This window comes from Sciurus carolinensis, chromosome 1 (assembly GCF_902686445.1).
Source record: "Sciurus carolinensis chromosome 1, mSciCar1.2, whole genome shotgun sequence".
Taxonomy (NCBI): domain Eukaryota; kingdom Metazoa; phylum Chordata; class Mammalia; order Rodentia; family Sciuridae; genus Sciurus; species Sciurus carolinensis.
Window position 1 is genome coordinate 195821386 of NC_062213.1, and position 14823 is coordinate 195836208.

Below are 14823 nucleotides of genomic sequence, written 5' to 3' on the forward strand. Positions count from 1 at the left end.
TCCCTGCAAGATAGAGGGCAGTGTCCATCTAGAAGGACCTTAGAGACCATTGAGTTCAAGTCCCAGACCATACTGCTTAATGAAGCCCAAGTCACGTAGACGTCTAGTGACAGCAAGACCTCCACCCTGGACTTCTCCTCACTTCTGCTCTTGCTTGATCTTGTTGGTAATTCTTTCTAGTACTTTAAAAAATATTCAGATCTCTGATGACGACACAGGAACATACTGCGTGAGTCTTAAGCCTCGTGATACAGTGCGTGCCCTTGATCTTGCCATTCCACGCAAGACCCGGACAGGTCGGCCTTCATCCTCCCCTGGTGCCTTTCCTGGTGACTTCTCTCTCTCTTCTGAATGACTTATCATTCCTGTGGCTTGTCCTAGTCAAGCTCTGCTCTGTCCACTTAAAATGCACTTGTACACATGCGTGTGTCTCTAAGTGGCAGAGAGATCACTGTTGCTTGTTTCTGAGCCTCATAAAAGTGCCATCCCAGGTAGTCTCCCGGAATCCCCCTCGCCGTCTCATCTCCAGGCTCCCCCGTGCCATTGTGTGTGGCTGTAGGTCAGCGTGTTCTCTGCCTTCTCCTCGTGCTCTTACTCGTTGGACCCCGAGAGTTTGGAATGACTCCCAAGCAAAGGGCTGCAGTTGACTCTAATTTTAACTTTTTACAAGCTGTCGCTGAGCTTTCCCATGTTGCTTCACTTACGGGAAGCATTTAGTCATTTCCTAATTTAATGATAGCTAAACATCCTTGCCCTAGAAATTTGTTGTGAAACATTTCCAATTAAGATTAATTAGGATGAGTACAAAATAGGAGCTCAATGGCTCTGTGGAGTTCAGTGCTGCCAGCGAGGTGCAGCCAGACAGCGGGAAGGAAGCCCCCCGGGCCAGCACCCTTGTGTGAGAGCATGTCTGGTGTGGGGATCAGGGGTATGAAGGGGACCCCGGAGAGAGGATTAAAATGATGTTTTTCCTACATTGACCATCTCTGGTCAAGTTGTGTCCTCTCTTCCTGGAGAACGCTGCTAAATTTCTGGTTGATTTTCCTCCCGAATCCTAGTATGGTCTGGCTTACAGTTTCAGGTTAGCTGGGCATGCTTCTGAGTTTGCTTTGCAGTTCTGGGGAAGACTGTTACTATCTGCTTATTTCCAAAAAAACAGAAGTTTTCAGAACTTATGAGTCGTATATGAATTAGAACTATTATAAAAGGTTTCTCTGCTATGCTGGAAAAGTTTTCTTTGACCAGATTCTAGAAACCAGAAACCCTTGCCTCCCCAAAAAAGAAACTGATTTCTTTTGGACCAGGGTTTTTCAGCATTGACTCCTTTAACATTCAGGCCAGAGAAATCTTTGTTATGGGGAGTCTGTCCTTTGCAATGTTGGGTGTTTAGGGCACTCTGCCTCATTAGATATGGGCAGCTTCCCCTTCCGCAGTTGTGACAGTCAAAAATGTCTCCTGGCAGCAGGTCGCACAGCTTTTGATGAGTTCCACTTGACTCCGTTAGGGTTTTCATTCTTGCATGGGCAAGAGAACTTGTGGAGATTGAACACCTAACTCTAGTTCAAGGCCAGGGGGGAGGTAAGGGTAGGCTTGAATGTGTTGGGGGTTTATAAAATACTTAAGTTTAAAAGTATTCTTAGATCTTTAAAACCTGTATGTTCATTTACATGTGGTCAACAGTCATGAACTACATACTATGATGTATGACACATTCCACAAAATTATCTAAGTCATTGTAACACTCCACAAAGACTTGTCCATAGAACTATCCCCGTCCCGTGGGTGCAGGCTGGCAGAGGTAAAGAAGCTTGCTCTTGGGGGCTGGGGTTGTGTCTCAGTGGTAGAGCACTTGCCTCGAAGGAGTGAGGCACTGGGTTTGATCCACAGCACCATATAAAATTAAATAAATAAAATAAAGGTATTTTGTCCATCTACAAATAAAAAAAAAAATAGGAAGCTTGCTCAAGATGGCTGGTGATGAGTGCAGGTCAGCTTGTCTGTGTCCACTGGGATGTGGTGTTAAGATTTCTTCCTGCGCCAGTGGGCCAAACCCATGCCCCAGGCCTCAGCCGACACATGCTCAGCTGCTGCGTTGAGCAGAGTGGGTGGCAGGGTTTCTAAGGTGGGGTAGTTTTGGTTTTTCTTTCCTGTTTTGCAGTGTAGCCAGATCCTTGTGAGTCCTAGAATAAAGTGTCACGGATAACCACCTTGAGCAAGGGACAGGCCTGATTTTTATTTATATATATTTATATATATTTATTTATATTTATATATATATATATATATATATATATATATATATATATATATGGGCATTGGATCTTTTATTTATTTATTTATTTTTATGCGGTGCTGAGAATTGAACTCAGTGCCTTGTACATGCTAGGCAAGCGTTCCACCAATGAACCCCAACCCCAGCACTCCAGGCCTTATTTCTTAGCCATCTTAGTCATGTGAACATGTGACAGTGACTCCAGCAAGCCACTTAGTGTGTCTTCAGTGGATGGAAAGTGGGTCCTGGCCCCACAGCCTGCTGGTGGTTAATAGGCCTCGGTGTCTGTTGTATTTCATACAGCCAAGCACTGCATTTTGAGGATGATTTTGTATATTTTATGAGACTTTAGTTTATTGATTTAGGGTTTTCAAAAATCCTGAAAGTAGTCTGAGCAGAGCAGGCTTCAGGTACAAATCACAGTGCCTCTCTGGTGGCAGTGGTGGGGACTCCACCTGCTTGCTTGCAGTCAGGGGTCTTTGCCATCATTTCCCTGGCCCTTATTGCTCCTCCTGGAATCTGGCCCCCAGCACCTTGCTGAATTCATTGTGCGCCTCACCATCTCCCCTGCTCAATCCCTCCCTCCCTGCCTTCTCTTCCGGATTTATTTTGTATATCTTTATGGTGACTGCTACACAGTGGCTCTCAGTAAGTCCTTACAGCATCCGTGTTAAATGAGGAGGGTGTTGTGAAGCACACCATGCATGGCTTTGGAAAGGTGCTCAGTAAGCAAGAGGACTTTCTCTGCCCCGTCCCCTGGGGCCTTTGCCACTGTAGTTCATGGCACTCGTCCACTTGGCCAGCGAGCACGAGCTCTCAAGCGTAAGTTGCCTAGGGCCCAGTCCAATGTGCGCAGGCCCAGGAGGACTTCCTGTGCTTCAGTTGGACAAATGAAGCACTTTTACCTCCTTGTGCCCTTTGCCACTCACTGGTTCCTTGCCTAGTTTTGTCCCCTGACCTGGTGATGTTACCTGCTGCTCATATCTGGGTTACAAGCAGGATGACCCTAGCCTGTGGCCTGCCCTGCTTTCCACAGAACCAGCTGGGAATTGACGCATCTGTCGCTGCCTGGTCTGCCGAGTGACGGAGAGCCCTTGGGGCCTCTGCTCCGGCTGTGGGCAACAGCCTTGCAGTGTCTCTTCCAGGCTGGGGGCTCAGAAGGTCCAGGCCATTGCAGGACTCTTAGGGCTTAGAACTCCCCCAGGCAAGCAGCAGCTGCTGCAATGGTTTTTAGAACAAGTTCTTGATATTGACAAAAATAAATTAAGTGCTTTTCTTTCTCTGTCCACAGAGTGATCAGCAGCTGGACTGTGCCTTGGACCTAATGAGGCGCCTGCCTCCACAGCAGATCGAGAAAAACCTCAGTGACCTGATTGACCTGGTACGTGCCTTCTTCATATGGTTTCATTTGAGACTGCAGCTCATAATTGCTTGCTTTTGGGTAGCTCTTTCCATGTGGAATTCAAAACACAGGAAACCCTTTCTCTCCCAAGCCAGACAGCACCACTGGGCTCCCAGAGTCTTCCGGACAGAGGGAAGATGAGTTTCATATGGTGGTCTTCCTTTGAGACCATCTGTTGATAAAGCCCATGATAAGCATTCTCAGGGTGATTACAGCCTGGGCTCTCCTCCCCCAGCTGCCTTGTCTTCAGTTTCTAGAACTTTGCATTTAGACACCCTGAGGAAGAGGTTGCAGGCCCAGCGAGGTGTCTGCCTTGTTGAGTTTCTCCAGCTAGTGCCTGACCAGCATCTGCCCTGTGAGGTCCTGCAGCAGCCTCGCTCCTGTTAAAGAGCTCAGCACATCTGTATGTCAGATATTCAGTTCATCCCTTTTTTTAATACTTGAGTGATTGATGTCAAGGTGATGCCTCTGATTCACTGGTACTATGATATTAGCTGAAAATGCTGGAATGTTAGAAAACATCTGTAAGGAAGAAGAGAAGAGAAATAAAAGAAGATCTGGTCTCAGGAGACCAAATGGCCCCCTAGACCACTCAACCCTGGGCTCTGGTGTTTGCAAGGTCTGGAAGCCAAGTATGCTCTCTGCCCATGGTGTCATGGGTTTCCTGAGTGTGATCAGCAGCAGCCAAACAGTTCTCATCAGCAAGATCTTCTGAAAGAGGGGATCAAAAATTTATTCTTCGCTGTGGTGCTTTATTTAATTCCAGTGTGTGGATTTAGAACAGTTTTGTTAGGAAAAAATGTGGTAGGAGATTGGTGTCCGTCACAGATAGCACCTGTTACTCATTTTCAGGTTTTCCTGGAGCCACACATTTGGATCTCTATGTGAAATACCCTGATTTGTAAGCATTGGCCCAACCATTGGTTGGCTGGGTGGAAGCTGGCCCTGCGTGTACGAAGTGGATATGGGGGCGGGGCAGGCAGTGTGGGCCCTGTGGTTTAGGGGAGCTGGTCTTTGTTGAGAAGAAAGGAAATGTAAAGATGGGTGGGTGGGCGGTGTCCTTGGAAGGCAGGGGGGACTCCATGGAGCATAATTGCCCCATCCACCCACTTCTGAACTTGGTGTGCAGTGCTTTATGCTGAGTTACTCTCCTGGTCTCCAGTACCCGTGGTCCTGTAAGGTAGCACTGCATTATGGGTCTCCTCCTGATCAGGAATCTGTGGCTACCAGGGTGGAAGAGTTGGGTCAGAGTTGAAGATGTACTCAGTCTCTGCTCTGCTCTGCTCGACTGCTAGGGCCTTCTTTCCCTTTTTTTTTTTTTTGTTGTAGATGATCACAATACCTTTATTTTATTTATTTGTTTTTTTAATGTGGTGCTGAGGCTCGAACCCACTGCTTCACATGTGCTAGGCCAGTGCTCCACCACTGAGCCACAACCTCAGCCCCCATCCTTTCCTTTTGAACTTGAGTGAGCATGTGCTTGGCTGAGTTTCAGTTTAGTTATCACTATATTTTAGAAATAAACCAAATGTAGGGCCCAAGGAAGGATAAGCACATTTTTCTCCATGGACTCTTAGTGTCAAACGGGCTGTTTTGTTCTTGGGCAACTGAAGCTTTGTATTTTCTCCAGGATCCATTGCTCCATCTCTTTGAGATTTGTGTGAAAACCTGGTCAGCTGGTTCCCTTCCTCCTAATGGCAGTTTTCCGTGGGTTCAACAGGGGAATCACAGCATTGACAGGGGCAAAGGAGAGGATCAGAAATGGTTTCGCACCAAATACTGGATAGGAGAAGTCAGCCTGTGGTTCAGTGTGCAGGCTGGTGCTTCGGGTACAGATTGAAGAACCCAGCTGCATTTGTCACTGATGCCTGACTGTGGTGTGTAGCATTCTGTAGGATATTGTCAGAGCACACTGCTGTTCCCTTTGCAACTCTCCAGAGTGTGTACTCCCAGGGGAAGAGGCAGACTAGGAACGGGGGCAGACAACTAACATTTGTTGAATGCCCACCGTTACTGTTTCCGTCTAAAATGTCTCCTGAAGGCTTACTTTCCAGTCTTTAGTGCTCTTTGGAGGTGGTGTGGTACCTTAAGAGGTGAGGCCTGGTGGGAGGAAGTTAGACCACTGGGGGTGTACCCTGGAAGGAGCTGTTGGGACCCCGCGCCTCATCTCTGTGCTTCCCAGCCACCATGGAGTGAGCACCCTCACCTTCACCATGCTGTACTCCCCACCATGATATTCTGCCTCGCCTGCAGGCACAGAAATAGCAGGGCTAAGCCCCCATGATCTGAAACTGAGCCAAAATAAACACGTCCTCTCTTTAAGTTGATTATCTCAGGTATTTTGTCATAGTGACAGAAAACTGACATACCCTCTGTGCGCCCAGGACATGCCGGCACTTCTTGCTGTGCTCTTATTCCATCTGATTTTCACAATACCCATCCATCCTGATGATTTAGGTTCGAGGAGAGGCCCTGTAGCCCCAGCACTCTGGCTCTGCTGCCTCGGTGGCTCTCTGTCTGGTTTGCTCTAGGGAGTGACATTTACAGCAGCACATTGAATATGGTGCCTCTTCATAGTGTGTTAGTTTTATCTGTTTGAACAAAAAGTGTTAAAATAATTCAATTCATCAGTAATCCGAGGTTTTAGAACATAGGAATGTTCTGTGGAATATTTTTTTTGTAGCGGGGTCTGAACTCCGGGGCACTTAACCACTGTGCCACATCCCCAGCCCCTTATTTTTTTAGAGATAGGGTCTCACTGAGTTGCTTAGGGCCTCACTGAGCTCCTGAGGCTGGCTTTGAAGTCGCGATGCCCCTGAGCTTCTGGGATTACAGGCGTGTACCACCATACCCAGCCCGAGATAATTTTAAATCCACACGATAAAAAAACAAAAATTAGAGACATGGAGGACGTTTCCTTCTTAGAGCCAGGTCTTGTAGGATTAGCTGGTCACCTTCCCGGGTGGCTTCAGGGCCCCTTAGGCACAGGCTTCCCCTGGCTGGATGCAACTTGGGGGCCGTCTGCCTCCTCAGGCTGGCTGAACAGGAGACCATCGGAGATCCCCGTCGAGGAATGGTTTGGGGAATTGGGACTCATTAATTTTTTAATTGAAGTATGATGAATGTCAAAGTGGAAATGGAGCATGGCTGCTCGACAAATTAGGACCTGGTAAAAGCACGGCTCATTAAAACTACCGACACACCGCGAGAGCCCTCTGATTGATGGTCCATCGTCCGGGCCTGGCTGCCGCTAGCACATGCGTAAGGGCAGTTGGGCTGACCTGCCATCAGACCCTGTGGCAGACCCTGAAAGTCACTGGAGTGCTTTCCTTTTCTTGGTGCTGTTTTTCTCCTGTTATGCTCAGGACGGCAGTTTTCCTTTTTCCATAAGTCGATCCGTGCCGAGTGGCCTGTGGTGGCTCTGAAGTTCAAGCAGTTTTAGTCTCTTCCCAAAAGTATGGTTTCTGAAAATCCACTGCTGAGTCTGTGTCAGATCAGAGTGACCGGGCCTGCGTTTCTGGCTCATCGGTGCTTCCCAAGCAGCTGTGGCCATGCCCCGTGGGCATCAGGCCACTCCTCCGAAGCTCACCTACATGGGTAGTGAAGGGGAAATGGTGGTTTTTAAGAAAAGTCTCCAGTTTTAAGACTGACAAAAATGTTAGGATTTACCAGCATTCGCCCCGAGGGGAATGGCCTCAGATGTCAGAGCCAGGAACTCCAGGGGATTGACCCCTTCGCCAGCGGTCCGATTGCAGAGTAGCGTCAGCGAGAGTGTGCGTGCTTGGCAGCCAGGCCGAGGCAGCCCGTCTGCCAGCCAGATCAGCTTGCTTTTCTCTTCCCAGCATCAGCGCTTTGGCTGCCGTGGGATTACCAGGCATGTTCTGATTGGTGGGGGAATGACCACCCTTTCCAGATGGCCAGAGCATCACTTTATTACACGTTAACCCCACTGTGCTAGAGGGAGGCTGGCTGCGATCCTCCGTTAGGCCGTTTCAGAAATGCCCGCTTGTCCTCGTGGGCTGAGTCATGTGGTGTGAAGATGCTCCCTTGGCTTCCTAAACCCTGACCTGCCGTGGCCTTCCTCTGCACCCTGGCAGCCAGTCAGGACTTCTCAGCTGGGTGTACTTTGAGCCCTGAGCTGAGGAAGGAGTTTGTTTCTGCAGATCTGCACCCAGCAGGCCACCCATCCTTTGCCCTTTTAAGAGCAAATCGAAAATAGCCATAAATCTGTTTAACCAGGCCAGAAAGTCTGCCTGCGAAGGTCGGTCACTCATCTTTTAGTTCCTTCTTTTCCTTCCCTCGTCTCCTGCAGCCTCGCCTCTTAGGTTTCCCAGGCTTCACTCTGGCAGAGGAAGACCTCAGAGCTGGAAAACTCGAGGCCCCCCTGGCCGGCGTGTGGGCGAGGGGGAGAGGCCTCTTGAGGCTTCCCCAGGGAGCTCGTCTCTTGATCGGCGTTCGTGTCATGTCCCCTTCAGCAGCCAGATGGGTCTCCAGAAACAGAAAGGGCCAGCGGCACAGGGTTTCACACCAGCCTCAGCAGTACCTGTGCTTCGAACAGCTCACAGGAAGTGTCCCCTCTTGTCCAGGTGGCATGACGGTGTGGAGAACACCGTGTGACAGCAGGAGGCCAGAGTGCAGGTACACTTAGGACCCAGACCTCAGTAGATGGGAGCGGAGACTGCCACCCACACCCACAGGTCTACTGTCCACAGGCAGCCTGGGCAGCAGCCCACACACCTTTGTGATTAGTGGTGAAATTAAGCTAATACACTATTTAAAAAAAAAAAAAAAAAAAATTTTTTTTTTGTAGTTGTAAATGGACAGCATGGCTTTATTTTATTTGTTTATTTTTATGTGGTGCTGAGGATTGAACCCAGTGCCTCACACATGCTAGGCAAGCGCTCTGCCACTGAGCTACAGCCCAGACCGGCTAATATGCTGTTAATAGTTCATTAATAGTGTTGATTAGCAGAAGAGCTAATAGTTATGCTGAGCACTGTTACTCTGGTTTTCTGTTTCTGGTAGTTTAATGAATAAAATCTGGAAATCATTTTTCCAATGATAGCTGTGTGGGTTGAAGCACAAAATGGTTCTGTCTCTAGGTGTTGAAGGTGTCGCTGGGCCTGGGAACCACCTGTGGCCTTGACAGTCTGGAAGGCAGAGTGTTATAGAGTGAACAGGCTTTCTTCTTGCTAAGTTTTTCCCTTTGTTATTTAAAACAATATGCCACCAGCGTTTTTCCTTTTTTATCTCAAAGATAACATTCACATTACCTTATTCTTTCTGAAGGGGTCTCAGCGTAGGTTGAGGTGAAAGATTAATGGATTGGGCTAACATGATTCGCAGCATCTCCTGGGACTTGGGCACTGTGTGATTCCCCTTCCACAAGGAATTCCATAACTGGATCCCTGAAAAGTGTGACATTGGTAAGATTCTCTGGGACCACTGGTCATTCTTCAGTTAATAAACTCTGAGAGTGAGCCTCAAGAACTGCAGAACCAAATGGGATCCTAATTAGAATGAGTTATACTCCATGTGTGTATCATATGGCAGAATTACGCTACCATCATATATATCTAAAAAGAAGAAATAAAAAGAACTACAGAATCAAGTGACTCTTTCTACAGCTGTTTATTTAACATCTGCTGTGTACCAGGTGCTGTTCCAGGTTCTGAGGTCACAGTGGTGACCAAGATGAAAGGCCCTGCTCAGCCGAGCAGTAGTGGGGGATTTCTAGAAGGCAGCTTGGCGGTGCTCAGCTCTGCGCCCCCGTGTCTGTGGAATGGTATGCACAGTAGAAACCTACTTGTCTTTCCTCATGTGAGGGTGTTATAGGCTGTGCCCCCTCCAGTGTGTTGGTGCCCACTCTTCTACTTGCTGCCCACCCCCTTTCAACCACCTCTTAGTGACGTGCACCTCTGTGATTCTTAGGTTCTTTGCCCAAAGTACTCCTGAGGGCAAACTCAAAGCTCCTGCCTCAGGGAGAAAATTCTGTGTTAGTCTAGATCATAAGTCGCATGAAAGGCATCTAAATACGCAGATCATCTCTCTTTCCACCAGGACCTTGAGACAGGCTGCTGCTCCGGGGGTGGGCCCTAGTCCTCTGGGACTTTGCTGTGCCCGCCTTGCACTTGGCTTGCTCTTGAACCTGCCAGGCGAGGAGGGGTGGGCTGGACCCCATTCTCCTGTGCCTGGGGAGGTTCCCTGGGGGCTTATGCCTGGGGCGGGAGACTTGGCTTCCACTGGCCTGTCCTTATCAGGGTCTGTCAGGAAGTTTCCTCTGCGGGGCCTGAGGCTGTCTCTGGGGTAGGGTCGGGCTGGATGGAACTATGGCGGCAGCAGCAGCCCCGTCCAGTCCGGCTGTACTGGCCTTCTGAGCTATTCTGGGCTCCCTGCTGGCAACTCTGCTGCGTTCCAGCCCAAGGCCTCCAGCAGTGTTGTAGTGCACTGCATCCTCGGAAGGCTGTGGCCTGCCTTTTTCTGCCAGCGTCCTGCTTTCTGAGCGACTATGGCTGTTAGGTGGGGAGAATGGGAAAGCAGACCCTGGGCCATCGGGGCTGAGCTGGCCCTCTCCCTGCCTCTCCAGAGGACAGTGGCCCTTCATGACCCCAGCCCGTTGTCAGGACAAGATGCTGCCCCTAACTGTAGCCACTGGTCTGTTCCGAGGTGGCAGCCAGGCAGTACCTTCAAACCAGGAAGAAAGAGCCTGTTCGCTTAGAGGAAGCAGGGCTACCTGGGGGCCCTGCCCGCCCTGCTCCCCTCAAGTGTGACTGGAGGTGATTTGGAATTCTGAGGACTTCTGTGTCTCAGTGCCAGTCCCTCGTCAGCCCAGCGAGACGAGATGAGTGGCCACTGTGAAGAACTGAGTGTTGAGGGGCTGCCGACGGGTGGGCGCGCGCTTGTTCCTTGGGGAGCGGGGAGGCTTTCCAGGAGCCCATGATGACAGGCCTGTCATCCAGAGCAGTTCTAGGACAGTCCCGTCATGGCCGGGGTTCAGAAAGCTCACTGTCTCCCTTCACCTTGATTCAGACAGCTACCAGAATGTTTTTGTTCTTTTTCAGAGTATGAGATTCAGAATAAGAATATTTTTGTTGGTCCCTGGTTTAGAATTTTTCTCTGCCCTCTTTCATTCCCCATAAAGTCTTTTTACAATGAATGGCATAAAAAAAGTAAATGACTGCTAGAGGTCTAACATCAGGGATTAGAAGTACTCACGTATAAGCTGGCTTGCTTTATTTATTTATTTGTTTGTTTGTTTGTTTAAATTGTTGGACCTTTATTTTATTTATTTATATGTGGTCCTGAGAATCAAACTCAGGACTCACACATGCTGGGCAAGTGCTCTCCCACTGAGCCACAACCCAGCCCCAGGCTTTATTATTAATACGCATGTCCCGTTTCCTTGTTTAATCTTCACAGCTGCTCTGTGAAGGTGAGCAGGAGGGTCATAGATGGGAATGCTGAAGCACAGGGGGCAGGGCTTCCCAGAGTCCTGTACCTGGCACGTGATGGGTGTGTCCAAACCAACTGTCGCCTCCAGCTATTTTCCTCTGAACTGCTCTCTTAAAAATGAAAACCAGCTGGGCACAGTGCCACATGCCTATAATCCCAGCCACTCAGGAGGCTGAGGCAGGAGGATCAAAAGTTTGAGGCTAGCCTGGGCAATTTAGCAAGACCCGGTCTCAAAATAAGAAATAAAATAAAAAAGGGACTGGGGACATAGCTCAGTAGAATGCCCCTGGTTTCAATACTTAGTATCACAAAAGAAGAAAGAAATTATAGCATGCCATTTCTTACGAATCCTGCTAAAGTTAAATTGAAGGCAGGGAACTTGCCTCAGGGAAATGGACTTTTTTTTTTCCCAGTACTGAGAATTGAACCTGGGGCCTTGCACACATGCTCTGCAAGTCATCTACAACTGAGCTACAGCTACAGCCCTTTTTATTTTTTATTTTGAAGCAGGATCTCACTAAGTTGCTGAGGCTGGCCTCGAACTTGTTGCCAGAATTACATGGACACCCACCATCGTGCCTAGCTGCATGTAATTGTGTTTCTAATGAACCAAAGAGTTAACTATTAAATGAACATGAAGGAATCAGCAAGAAGAACACAATTTTAATATTGAGCAGGGGGAGCCTTTTATATAAGGCATACACACACTCATGCCAAAATGATAGCTTCGACTACATGTAATTTTTTAACATACTTTTAAAAATAGGCACAAAATAGAATTAAAAGGCAAAGAACACCCTTGAAAATTTTTTGCACTTTTTGGCAAAGAACTTCTCTCTTGAAACAATCACAATACCTTCTGAGGTCAGTTTTCTGTCCCCATCCATAGATGAAGCAGAGCAGGAGCAACTTGGCCCTGGGCAGCCAGGCTAGGGACCCGCCCAGCCTGACTCCAGTGCTCTTCACTCCCTGGGGAGATGAAAAGACAGGAACACAAAGAGCTGGTCACACGGGGATCTCCAGGGGAGAAAATGGGACATCTAGTGCACAAGCTCTTTGCCTGCAGGAGGATGTGCAGGATAAAGCAAGGCCTGTGGCTGGGGAAGTGACTTCGGGTACCACCCTTCTGCCTGGGGTTCTGTTTCCTCCTGGACTGTGGCCTGCAGCTTCCTGGCTTTCTAATGAAAGGGGTCCCCTCCCCTTGGTGTTGAGTCTCCTGAGGGATCTAGGCGCTTCACCCTTCAGAGTGGCTTGCTAAGTGTTCAGAGAGGACCTGCAGTTAAAAAGAAGGGAGGGAGGTAGAAAAGGCAAAGAAGCCATTTCCCTTTAGCTCAGCATTTCTCCAGCTTACTCTGAGGAAGCACTTTGGCAAGCCTTGGTTTCCTGGAAAGGTCTGTAACCTGCACATCCGGTAAACTAGATCCTGGCCCTTTTTGACAATGATCCTAAATGTGATGTTAGCCAAGTGTTTTGTTTTCATAACTCTTTGGTAAAATGGGCAGAAAAACTTAGATTCCTTGGATTTTTCTTTTTCTTTTTCTTCTCATTTCCTTTCCTTGCAAATAGAGAACTGCTTCAAAACCTTCTGTCCTGGTACCTTGGATCAGGCTCCCCTCGGTAGGAAGGAAAAGGGCAGGCGGAGAACAGAGTGACCCTGTGTCCAATAAAATGACACTGGCATGTCGAATGGAAGGTCAGGAAGCCTGGGCAGTACCCTTGGGTCTGCCACTAACTTACCCGTGCTGGCAGAGCTCTGTGAGTTCATTCTCCTCCTCTGTGAAGTGAGGGCCTAGTGGTCTGTCATCTTCTCAGGTTCGGGGTTCTATGGCCTAGAGTTGGAATGTCACCAGGTGTACCTTTCAGTGAGGCCACTACTTCCAGGATCCCCTTTGCTGACAGAAGAGCTGTCAATCTCTCTCAGGTCTGTGGCCACATAGCCACCCGTTGTGGTAAAGGTATGCAGGGAGCAGAGCAGGTGGGCCTTCCAGCAGTGCACATCCCGGCTTGGCCTCCGTGTTTGCTGTTGCTGACTGGGACTCATTACTGGTGCAGCACCTTCCAACTTTGAGACCTTGGATGCGTCACCTCACCCCGAGTTTCCTCCATCTGCAAGATAAGGATAGTAAAACTGAACCCAGGCAGTCAGGGGGCTTGGGAACACACATTGATGCTCACAGGTGCACGGCAGACAGGTGCTTGGTGCTGTTAGCTCATCTTCCCCTGGCTTCCTAGGACCCTTGGCTCCCCCTTGGTGCCCCCAGCTGTGAGAGTGCAGTGAGCATCTTAGGACCCAGTGCAAGATGGCTGGGATTCCGTGTGTTTGACCTGGAAGGGGTACACAAGGGGCACACAAGACCTTCCGGTGAGGCCTTGCAGATGGTCATGAAAGCTGTCTGCCCTCATTTTCCCTTAACTGCCAAGTCGAGGATCTCTGAATGGAAAGCTGCCCTGGGCCCCAGAGCTCGCTGAGGTCAGAAGGTCAGAGTGGAGGCTGTGGGCTGCTGGTTTTCATTCTGCAGAGATCACATGATTGACACCATGCCTCCTGGTCTGCCTGGCCGGGTGGATGCCTCGTGATCTGGGTCTTTTCCGCTGCTCTTCGTCATCGTTTGCCAGGTGCTCTCTCCCAGCGAACTTCTCCAGTTACGCAGTTCCTGGATGCACTGGGGCAGGGGCTGCACAGAGTAAGTGGGTGGATGGTCGGACCCATGGCAAGGAGTCGGGCTGATCTCAGCGTCCAAGGACAAGCTAGCTGCCACTGTGGCCTCACGGGTCACTTGGCCTCCTTACCAGACCCCAGCTGCCCAGACGGGCCAGGCTACCTGTGAGGTCGGGACCTGCAGAAACCTTCTGCTGCACCCAGGGCCCCAGCCTTCCGCGGCATTCCCTCCCACCTTTCCAGGGCTGATCATCGTTTTCCCACGCCCCAGTATCTTCCAGACCTCTCCCTCTTGAACCCACATCTCTGATCTCTCCCACCCTCTGCCTCCAGTGTTGCCCAGGCCCCCCTCCCCCAGCTGGAGAACCCCCAAGTCCACTTCTGAGGGTCTTTCACAGTCGCCCGGGGATGCTCTGTTGGTAGCTTCCCCCAGTCTTGTCGAGTCTGTTTCTCACCCAGGCCTTTTGAGCAGCCCCCCACTAGTACCTGTTGGATCCCTGCTGCAGAACAATCCTGCAGGTGCCTCTGGCCAGGGAGGGAAGCCAGACTCGAAGCAGAGTGCCGATTTGTTTTGCATGTGTCCCAGGAACAGACGGGTTATCCGATGATTGTCGCCCACACACTCCACTCCTTTATTTGTTAGCTGAAAAAGCCTTTGAGGACATGCTTGGGGATTAGGCATCTACAGGTTCTTGGCCAGGTGTGTCTAGGCTGCTAGTCTGAGCCTGGGTGTCTGAGGTGTCCACTGAGAAGCCTAGGGGAGAGATGGTTGGATACCTTGAAACTGATGGGCCCAATCAAGCCTGCTCTCGTCTTCACCATGTCTCAGCTTTGTGACCTCTGAGCCTGTTGCGACCTCAGGAATCAAAGGTCATGGACACAAAGCTGCTAGCATAGCACTTGGCTTATAGTAGCAAGAGTTTCTGAGGTCACATCAGATTTGCCCAACAAACCCTGCTGGTCTCCTGGTTTTCCACTAGCAAACTGTTGTCTACCAGGTCCTGTTCCAGACCCTTTACTTATTAGCTTATTTAAACC

At 49.5% G+C, this 14823-nt stretch overlaps 1 protein-coding gene across 2 annotated transcripts in view; it reads left to right on the top strand.

Moving 5' to 3' along the window:
* Capzb (capping actin protein of muscle Z-line subunit beta) overlaps nt 1-14823 on the top strand; it is a 117441-nt gene that overhangs the window by 47526 nt on the left and 55092 nt on the right. For both annotated transcript variants that reach the window (XM_047552019.1, XM_047552028.1), the window contains exon 2: nt 3564-3653. In XM_047552019.1, the coding sequence (XP_047407975.1) occupies nt 3564-3653 (90 nt within the window). The remainder of the gene's footprint in view (nt 1-3563; nt 3654-14823) is intronic.